The following is an 11,211-nucleotide window of genomic DNA, read 5'->3' on the forward strand; positions in this document are numbered from 1 at the left end:
TCTGCAGGCACATTGTGCGGTTGTGGCGAGTTGTGATCAATCGGGAGAAGTGATAACACGGCTGTAGCGATCAATCAGGCTCTGGCATTGTGATTCGTGTACCGCTGGCTGCGGCAGGGCTGTGTGGAGCGTTCCTCCCCTCCCACCACACACTTGGTCCGTCCCGTTTTTGTACGTCACCCATTCATAAAGTGCTTGACAGTGAGTATAAAAGGCAGCCGAGCAGCGACTTCTGGCAGTGACAGCTCCGGGATTATCGGACTATCTTTTGCTTTATACACAGCAGACATGTACCACGGCTTATTCAGCAACAGCACCGACTACGAGGCGACATCCTCTCGGTGTAGCAGCGCCTCTCCAGCCGGAGACAGCATGGCTTACTACCCGTCCCCGTCCGCCTCCCTCTCCAGCATGGGATCCCCGCTCACCCCGCCGGTAAGTGGGCAACAGAAGACGTGATACGGGGGGGTGGTATCTGCTTTTGGGGTGTTCACCTTACACTGGACCCGGCTTTATAGGGCGGGATGAGTCTGGATCGGGCTCTTTTCGGGTCACTATGTCTGAATACGGGGGCTTAGCTGTGATTGGATTGGGGTAATTCTTTCTAAATGGGGTTGTACAGCACAGGCACTGTGGATTGAGGTTAACGGTGCCTGGATTGGGGTTAATGATGTCTGGATGAAGGTGCACAGTGCTGATGATATGTGCTGGGACACACCAATGCCATGGATTGGGGGTGCACAGGTGATATGGGCTGGGTGTTAATGGTTTCTGGCTTGGGGTGCAGATGACCTAGACTCGGGCTACACAAGTAACACATATTGGGGTGCACTTGGTGTTAATGATGTCTGGATTGGGGTGCACAGTGTTATGGGTTGGGGTATACAGGTAGCAGGGATTATGGTGCAGGTGATATGCACTGGGGTTAATGCTTTCTGGATTGGGGTGCACAGTGCTGCTGGTATAAGTTGGGACACACAGATAACATGGATTGGGGGTGCACTGGTGATATGGACTGGGGTTAATGCTGTCTGCATTGGGGTGCACAATGATATTGGTAGGGGGTATACAGGTAGCATGGATTAGGGTGCAGGTGATGTGCACTGGGGTGCACAGTGTCAGTGATATGGGCTGGGGTTCACAGGTAACTGATTAGGGTGCAGGTCACATGGATTGGGGTGCCAGTGATATGGCTTGGGGTGCAGGTGATGTTGATCTGGGTTAATGTTGTCTGAATTGGGTTGTATAGTGCAGACTTTTGCAGCTCTGCTTGCTGCATAGTGCAGTGGCTGGGCTGAGCAGCTCCCCCCTCCTGTGTGTGTAAAGCGGATTCATTGATAAAACACTTCCAGAGTTCATTCAGGAGACTCCAGAGCGGCCCCTGCGTCACTGGTGACGTCAGGGCTATTTTTATCCCCTTCTGTCTGGTGTGCTGGGATTGGAAATGCAGCTCCCTTTGGATCAGCCCATTCAGTGTGTGTGCACAGAGGGAGGGGAAGGTGGAGGGGGAAACATGGTGACTTGTCACACATTATACTTAATGTCCATATTTTTTCTTTAATTTCAGGAATTCAGCACAGACTCCAACAACAGCTTTGTCCCCACCGTCACAGCCATCTCCACCTCACCAGACCTGCAGTGGTTGGTCCAGCCTACTATCGTCTCATCTGTGGCGCCATCCCAGAGCAGAGTTCACCCCTATGGAGCAGTTCCAGCCTACAGCCACAGCGGGGTGTTGAAAAGCTCTTCTGGCAGAGGACAGAGCCAGGGCAGGAGAGGAAAAGTTGAACAGGTAATTGTCCAGATAATGTGTGAGATTTGCAGTCTTTGCTTTTGCTCTCATTTCGTATGAGACTCGGCAGATTTATTCATGAGTTCTAACTGGCTGTTCTTTTTATTTTCACAGCTTTCTCCCGAGGAAGAGGAGAAGAGGAAAGTTAGACGTGAAAGGAACAAGATGGCAGCAGCTAAATGCCGTAACCGCCGCCGAGAGCTGACAGACACCCTCCAAGCTGTAAGTAGATGTCCTTTTTAGCCTTGTGCTGTTGTACAGATCTAGTCTTGCATACCAGGTGGCATTACTGTGTGCTAGAAACCCCTAATCGGTTGGCTTTTTTTTTTTTTCTTCTCAGGAAACTGACGAGCTGGAGGATGAGAAGTCAATCCTGCAGGCTGAGATTGCAGCCCTTCTGAAAGAGAAGGAAAAGCTTGAGTTCATCCTTGCTGCTCACAAACCTGCCTGCAAGATACCACATGACTTGGATGCAACCTTCCAGGACCTGACCTCATCCCTGGACCTGACCCCCTCCCTGACATCCTCCTTGGACCTGTCTTTGCTCCCGGAAGTGACTAGCTCTTCCAGCTCCCAGGAAGCCACAATGGAGCCTATGTTTTCCATCAGCCTCCCACAGTCTTCCATCCCTGAGAAGGAAACCTCCCAGCTCCAGGTATCCCTGGGACTCAAATCTGAGCCTCTGGATGACTTCCTGTTCGGCACCCCTTCCACGGGGTCTTCTGAGGCAGCTCGCTCTGTTCCTGATGTGGATTTGACAAGCACACTATACACATCTGAATGGGAGCCCCTGTATAACACATTGTCTGTGGACATGGAGCCTCTGTGTACCCCTGTTGTCACCTGCACCCCAACATGTACCACCTACACCACTTCTTTTGTCTTCACATACCCAGAGTCTGAACCCTTTCCCAACTGTGGAGCCACCCATAGGAGGGGGAGCAGCAGCAACGAGCAATCCTCAGACTCTCTCAACTCTCCCACTCTACTCGCCTTGTAATGCCCAAGGTGAAGGTGACCTAGGACTGTAGCCACACAGTGGTCACAGCATGGTGACTCTCTCCGCAGGCAGTAAAGGATGTGGTTTCCTCCTCATCTTAGTAAGACTGCCTCCTTGCTGCTATAAGTGTACACTGTGCATGTGTAGTCCATTCATCTCTGGCCAAAGTTGTAGTTGTGAAAAGCCTCGACTGAGCACACTGTCACTGCTAGAGCAAGGGTTGCCAACCTTCCCAGTGCCCAGAAAAACTGCCACCCTGTCCTGCTGGCTGTGACTGGCGGATGTCTCCCTCTTCTTCCAACTGCCACCGAAGGCTGATACCTCTTCCTGACATGTAGCACTGGCATGGACCTTGTTGTGACTCCTGTTTTTATTTTAATTTTTTTTTAATATGTAGCATGTTGTATCCTCGCTGCTGCGTCAGTGATGGTGTTTACATGTCTTGTGTTTAATTTTCCTGGTTTGGAAGCTACGGGCTGTTCATACAGCAGTTTTGTTATGGTGCTGGCTGCTTGTGGGCCGCTCTCATACGGCGCTCCATATCAGCCAAGATTTTTTTTTTTTTGATCTAGAGTATATATGATATATAAATATTGAACCCTCCCCTCCGAAGCCGGACACATGGTGAACGTGCAGTATCTTCCGTTTGATTGTAACACTCAGTCTTTGCTGTCTTTCCAAGTTTTCCATGAAAACGTTTTATTTCTTGTAGACGGTTTTGTTAATTTATTTTGAATTTTGAGAATATTTATATTTTTATTTGTATTTTTGTTTTCTACTTTTGCGGACAGAGGGCCTAAAACAACCTTATAGCATATTGTTTTTTTGCTTCTTGTCCAAGACATGGAGAATAAATTGTATTTGCATTCAATGCAGCTCTTGGTGTCTGAGTTTTCATTATCCTGAGTGCTAAGTTTATGGTGCGCTATTACTCTGGTACTGTCCAGGGGCAGACCTCTCATATATGTAGGAAGCTTTATTAGATCTGTAATAACGCTCTTCAGGAAATAACGATTCACCTAGATCTGCTCTTCAACTTTATAAATCCACTTGCCATACACTGTATAAGGCTCGGGACAATGACACAACCTTTCATCATTATTATTAAGGATTTACATAGCACCAACAGTTTACGCAGTGCTTTACAATGTGGAGGGGGGGGGGACAGCACAATTACAGTATAGCTCAATACAGAGGGGACAGGAGGGCCCTGCTCATAGCGCTTACATTCTAAAGGGAGGGAGCGGTGGAACAAAAGGTAATCGATGCGGAGAATGATTTCATGGGGTTGCTAGGTGGGTGTGGGATAGTCATCATTATGGCCTAAGACTGACCACTAGAAATCCATTCCTGAGAACTGTGTATATCATGTATGAAATGGGGGGGGGGGGGGGGGGGGGTAGCTGCATTTGTTTCCACCGGGCCCCACCCTGCTCACTCACCGGTGATCCTGACAGACACACACTTCCTGTTCTAGGGTGACCACACACACACACACACACACACACACACACACACACACACACACACACACACACACACACACACACACACACACACACACACACACACACACACACGCGCGCTCGCTGTACTAATATGTAGAAGAAGCGTTGTCACCCTAAACCTGGCTACACAGGATACAATTTTCATTTATATTTACCAAAACCCATATAATATGAGGTCAAACCTAAACCCTTTCCATTTCTATGCAATCAGGCAGGCCATTGCACTACACAGTTGAAGGTAAAGCTAAAGGAAATGCAAAAAAATAAAATAAAAATTGTATAAGGTGTAGCCAGCCTAAGCCCTTGTACACACGGTTGGAGAATCCGTTGGAATGTGTCCTATCGGACCGTGTCGTCGGATAATCCGACTGTGTGTGGTATGCATTGGACTGATTCTGTCGGACCCAATTTTCCAACATGTTGGAAATATTTCCCGACCAACTGGGCCGATCGCACATACTCCGATCATGTGTAGAGAATTTTGATCGGACCAACTGCCACGCATGCTCAGATCAAATTCCTACATCAAAGCTATTGGCTACTAGACAGAATGTAGTCCCATCGTAACGTAATTACGTCATCACGTTCTGAAAGATCTGATTTTTCGCCAACTTTGTCCGACCGTGTGTATGCAACAGTTTCGGACAAGATCCGACGGCCAAAATCAGACGGATTTGGTTGTGGAAATCTCCGACCGTGTGTACAAGGGGCTAAGACTTCGTTATGAACATGAGGTGCTTAGTAATCCAGAGGGGATTTGTTCCATTGAACTGGATAGAGTTGGAGTAAGCTAGACGAATAGCATATTAACCAGGCCCAAAGGGAGCACATGAGTGAAGTTCCATTGTTGGGGTTTACATGCGCTTTAATTGATAAAACTGAGGCAGACAGTAGTTGCAGTCTGTAAGACATTGTTTACACCATGTGCAGAGACGTGAGTTTTTATTTTTTCCCCTGCAAGGTCACAAAGAAAACAATTGTTCTCTATGTATGCTGTTCACACTACAACACCTGGTATTGGGTGCAGATTTTTTTTTTCCTGCGCAGGAACCTGCAACGTGTATGCAGTTTTCTGTGCAGCACAAAAAAAACTGATGTGACAGCAACATTATGGTGTGAACAGGGCAGAAGAGAAAGTGAGGACACAGGGTGTGATATGCATAGAAAGGTACATGAAAACTCATGTAAATTCATGTCTCTGCAAGTGAAATCTGCATCTGTTTTTTTTTTTTTATGCACGTATGGTGTGAAGGAGGCCTTATTCCTGCAGTTCTGAATTTGTCGATCACTGACAAAGTCTGAGCGAGGTGACTCGTGGCTATTATTCAACACAACAGTAATGGCTGCAATAGGGAAAGGAGAATGCCCTTCTGATCTGTAGTCCACCCTGCTGACCTACGCTCCACACACACTTCTCGCTGTAGGGCAGATCCTGTGAATGATGCAACTGGACAGACGGGTCTGTAATGAGTGACCAATTTGTTAGTCAGCATTGTTACCTGGAGTTGGAAATGGATAAATGTATTAAAAGTGTATGTCATTTGTTTTATGATGTAGACATCACAATCGTTGCCTGTGGGTTTGCACATTATACTAATAAGCCTTCATCAACATAAACAAACCCACATAAAGCTGGCTACACACTGTACAATTTTATTGTACAACTTTCCTTTTAGATTTACAAAAACCCTATAATATGAGGTCAAACTTTAATACATTCAAATTGTATGCAATCAGGCAGGTCCTTGCACTACACAGTTGAAGGTAAATCTGAAGCAAATTAAACAACAAAAATTGTATAATGTGTATCCAGCTTAAGACATTTCAAATGGATAGTACATGCAGCCATAGAGCAAAACCTATTACACACAGGCAAGGTAGTAGAATTAGCAGGGACAACCCTACACATATTTTTATAATCTAGACAGACATTTTTAACAAATTCACACCAAAGAAACCCCTAAAATAGTATTAAAGTGGAGCTCCACACAAAAGGGGAAGTTCTGCTTGTTTGCACCCTCCACTGCCACATTTGGCGCTTTTTTGAGAGGGGGGAGCGGGTATCTGGTTTTGACAATAGACTAATTTGCTGGTTTTGATAGGTACCCACTCCCACTTTTGCTCTGATTGTCTAGGCAATCCAACCAGAAGTTCTCTTCTCCCCCTCCCTCCCTGCAATTTTCTGGGATACGTCACAGGTACCAAAAGACTGTAGGACCCATTCACAACTGGCAGCGTGACTTGCATATGCGCAGTGGGCACCCGGAAGCAGCAATCTGTCACAGCCGGGTGCCCAAAGTTGAAGTGCTGGCATCGGGGAAAGAGGCTCTCCCCCATTCCACATCACGGGTCCCATAAGACTACGGAACCGTTCACAAGGCACAGCGCAGCTTGCGCTTGCACAGTAGGACACCAGTTGTGAAGCCGCAAGGCTTCACTGCCTGCTTCCTTTACTTGAGATGATGGCGCCTGCACCCGAAGTTGATTGAAGAATTGGCTCGGGTGAAGACACCACTGGATTCCTGGATAAGTAAGTGTCCTTATATTAAAAGTCAAATATTGTAGCTGCAGACTTTTAATGTTTTAGGGGGAGACTGGAGCTCCTCTTTAAGGTCTCCGGAAACTCTTACTAAAACTAATTCAATAGAGGGCCAGTATGCCTTTGGTGGTCAGTGGGAAGAATGCAAACCTTACAGTGGTGATCAGAATGCCACCTTTACACAGAGCTACAAAGAGAATTGGGTCATGTTGCTGATTTTGTGCTGTCCCTGGAACTATTTAGGCACCTTCAGGCCTCTCACTGAGGAATCGATTGGGTCCACCTGTCCGTTTTTTAGGCGGACCATCTATTGTTCTCAATGGAGCGGCTGAAGTCAACGGACAATGTGACCATTGACACCCACTGACATCTGGTCCTGATCCCTCCAATTGATCGGATGACAACGGATAGGCGGTCCATTTCCATCCGACAGCCCACCGAGGACAGCGGGCTGTGTCTGCACTGCATCGGCAGAGCGTACACGGACCTGTCATCCACCTGCTTAGCGGGGATCAGCAGAAAGATCTCCTACTGAGTGGGTGGATTTGCTTGCGGACTCAGCCAGTGTGAAAGTGGCCCTTAGATGGGAGGTCAATCAGCCACAGCTTAAAGAGGAAGTAAACCCTGATGGGTTTACTTCCTCTTTGATTCCCTGCAAAGGTAAAGCATAATGAACTACTATGCATCTCATAGTAGTCCATTATGTGTCACTTACCTGACACAGGAGCCAGCGAAGTCACCGCTGTCCCCTTGTGTACAGAGCCTCCATCTTCTTGGTGGGTCTCGCTGCTCCGGCGCTGTCATTCGACGGAGCCACGATGACGTCACTCCCGCGCATGCGCACGGGAGCTGCCACTTGCGGCATATCGCCGTTAACAGTGGCGCGCTCAGTCCGCCTGCACGCCGTTGTCTACGGCAAATATCTCTTAAACCGTGTAGGTTTAGGAGATATTTCTTGGACCTACAGGTAAGCCTAGATTAAGGCTTACCTGTAGGTCAAAGTGGTTTGTAAGGGTTTACAACCACTTTAAGGAACCCCTAGCAATATTCAGGGGAGCACTAGGGTTCCACTAAACCCTGGTTAAGAATGACTGATCCAGAAGGATAATGGGTAGTAAGGCCAGGCATTCCCTACAGTGTGCAACTTATCTCAGGTACATATTCATAGAAGCCCCAATATGTTTACTTGTGTCTCCCAAGAAGACGTCAAGTACAAGGAACACATAAGCCAACTGCTCTCAGGGTTTCTCAACCAGGGTTCCTTGAGCAATTTCTGCCTCTCATATACTATATTTATCGGCGTATAACATGCATACTTTTCCCCTTAAAATCAGGGGAAAATCGTGGGTGCGTGTTATACGCCGATCCCCCGCTGACTGTGAGCGGAGGAGCGAGCGGCGCCGATATACATACATAGCCGAGTGTACTTGGCTAGTCTCGGCATCTCTCGGCTCCGCTCAGTCACACCCAGTCCCGCCATTGGACCTGTGTTATGTCCATCGTAACACAGTGCCAACTGACACCATTGATCCTTTAGCTATCTGTAAGGAGGGGAATTCTTCCTAATAAACACAAGTGTAAGGAGCATTCTTCCCACTGACCAACCACACTAATGTATCATGAGTTGTAGATAAAGTAGAGGTTCTCAGAGACTGCAAAGCTATATCAGGATTCCTCTGTGGTGAAAAATGCTGTTCTGGGTTAATAAATCAGATGAAGGGTCAAATCTTTATTGGCTCTCAAGTCTGACGGGAGGCTGGGGACACAACTTGTCCCCTTTTTCTTCTTTTTTGATCCTTTCCCTTTTTAATGCCTCCATTTATTTTCCTGTCCTCTCTGCTACACTCCTCTCATAAGACTAATATAACAAAACATGTCACAGTCATACCTCTTTAAAAGCTGAACTAATTCCATTGTTAGAAAAAAAAAAAAAAAACATCCACCAGTATTGCTCATCACATCACAAAGCATCTTCAAAATAGGGTCCTTCACAGTACTCACACTCTGTATTGTAGAAAATCGTTGTGTTAAAGGTCAACAGTTGAAGCGTCAAATGAGCATGTCATTCCCATCATCCTCCGGGAAGAGATTTCTGTATGTACCTGAACCTTCCCTACATCATATAGCCACACATTAGAAAGCTTAAAGTGCTATTAAACCCAACAACAAAGATGGATTATATTACAGTTTACCAATTCTAAGGCCGCGTACACACGGGCGGATTGTCTGGCCAACTAAATTCGTCAGACAATCCGACAGACAGTCCGTCCTACTTTTGAATGAACGGACTTGACCACACACGATGAGCAGACAGTCCGCCGAAAGCTTGCGCGATGACGTGTACAGCACGTACGACGGGACTAGAAATTCGACGTCCAATACACTGCAATGCAACCTTCGGCGTGTAAATCCTTTCTGAGCATGCGCCATACTTAGTCCGTCCAACTTGCCTACACACGAGCGGACTGTCCGCTGAAACCAAGTTTGGACGGACAAAATTACGAAAATTCCGAAAGACTTAGTCCGCCAGACTGTCCGCTGAAAAAGTCCGCTGAAGCCCACACACGAGCGGATTGTCCGCTGAAACACGTTTCAGCGGACTAAGTTGGGCAGACAATCCGCCCGTGTGTACGCGGCCTAAGATGTGATAGTTGCATTTGTTTTCTTTATTTTTTTTTTACTTTTTGTTCCCCTTTATTTTCCCCTGTTGATCCAGCCAGTAAGTCTGTTATGTTTTAAATTCCTTTGACAGACTAAGCTGCCCAGCAAAACTGGCAGGTTGATACAAACCATTGACCATTTTTACCTTTTTCTATTAATTTATGTAAAAGGTTTATGCCAAAAGGCAAACAGTTGCTGTAATGGCTTATGCCCTGTACACGCGGTTGGACATTCCGACCACAAAATCCGTCTGATTTTTTCCAATGGATTTTGTCCGAAACTGGTGTTGCATACACACGGTCGGACAAAGTTGTTGGAAAGTCCGATCGTTCGGAATGTGGTGACGCTCGTTGCATACAAGGGGACTACGTAGAGGCTAGTAGCTAATAGCTTTGGTCTGGTAATTTGAACTGAGCATGAGTTAAGGTTCGTTGGCCACTTAGTCCATCCAAATCAGCTAGTTCCTCTGACGCTATCTTCCCCCCAGACTGAAAATGCTTCCGTTCAAAGGTGTCTTTGTTGCTCCTCCATCCAGAGTAGAGACACCCTAAAGCCCCATACACACTATCAGATTTTCTGCTGATTTTTTCCTTCAGATTAACCAAAACCATATAATATGAGGTCAAACCTTAGGAGTTTTGCAATCAGGCAGACCCTTGGTAAATCTGAAGACAAAAATCTGCAGAAAATCTGACAGTGTGTATGGGGCTTACGACAGGAGGTGTGTTACTGGCCAGATCACCAGGTGAAAAGAAAAAGAAAAAAAAGCCTAAAAAAAAAAAAAAAATGTAATGCAGCAACCTCATTGAAAGATTGGTAAGCTGCAATATATTACATTTTTATTTATGGGCTTACCTCTTTAAGTATGTGTGGGATTCAAACATGTATGGTTAGGTAAAGAAATGCCATCACTGCATATTCTTCTTGTGGCTCTGCGTACTGTAAAGGCTCTGGAGTGTCTTTCACTGGGGCCTGCAATCGCAGATGGGTTTCCATTCTGATTCTAGAGGGCTTGGTATGACCCCTTCTTCAAAGTCCAAGCAGTACTGCTTGGACCTTGAAGAAGGGGGCATACCCCGAAAGCTTGTCCTGAAAAAATTGTATGTTAGTGCAAATAAAAAAAAGTATCACAGATAGTACTCAATTTTCTCTGTCACAATTGCACTAATACGGCTACAATCGCATCAAGTAGAGGGCTTGGCAAAGAGTGCCCTCTGCTGGCCATTATAACTAATGACATCCTGAAGACCTGCTCTATAATAACAGTTTCACTTATACATTTGATATAATAGATCCCCATAAAGCTCCTGGGATTTATACTAGCTACTCATATACACTGTATTATCAAAAGTATTGCGACACCTACCTTTACATGCACGTGAACTTTAATGACATCCCAGTCTTAGTCCGTAGGGTTCAATATTAATTTGGCCCACCCTTCTTCTGGAAAGACTTTCCACAAGGTTTAGGAGTGTGTCTAGGGGAATTTTTGACCATTCTTCCAGAAGCGCATTTGTGAGGTTGGATGTTGGATGAGAAATTCCGGCTCGCAGTCCCTGCTCTAATTCATCCCAAAGGTGTTCTATCGGGTTGAGGTCAGGACTCTGTGCAGGCCAAAGTTCCTCCACTCCAAACTTGCTCATCCCTGTCTTTATGGACCTTGCTTTGTGCACTGGTCCAAATAATTTGGTGGAGGGGGGATTGTGACGGA

At 46.3% G+C, this 11,211-nt stretch overlaps 1 protein-coding gene across 1 annotated transcript; it reads left to right on the forward strand.

The window, feature by feature from the left end:
- Window positions 1-227: 227 nt before the first annotated feature.
- Window positions 228-3,667, forward strand: FOS (Fos proto-oncogene, AP-1 transcription factor subunit). Its single transcript, XM_077463639.1, has 4 exons — window positions 228-435; window positions 1,568-1,792; window positions 1,907-2,014; window positions 2,133-3,667. The coding sequence occupies exons 1-4, from the start codon at window positions 289-291 to the stop codon at window positions 2,790-2,792; spliced, it is 1,140 nt and encodes a 379-aa protein (XP_077319765.1). The 5' UTR covers window positions 228-288; the 3' UTR covers window positions 2,793-3,667.
- The last annotated feature ends 7,544 nt before the right edge of the window (window positions 3,668-11,211 follow it).

This window comes from Lithobates pipiens, unplaced genomic scaffold (genome assembly GCF_037356315.1).
Source record: "Lithobates pipiens isolate NorthernLeopardFrog02 unplaced genomic scaffold, aLitPip1_a1.2 Scaffold_30, whole genome shotgun sequence".
Lineage (NCBI taxonomy): Eukaryota > Metazoa > Chordata > Amphibia > Anura > Ranidae > Lithobates > Lithobates pipiens.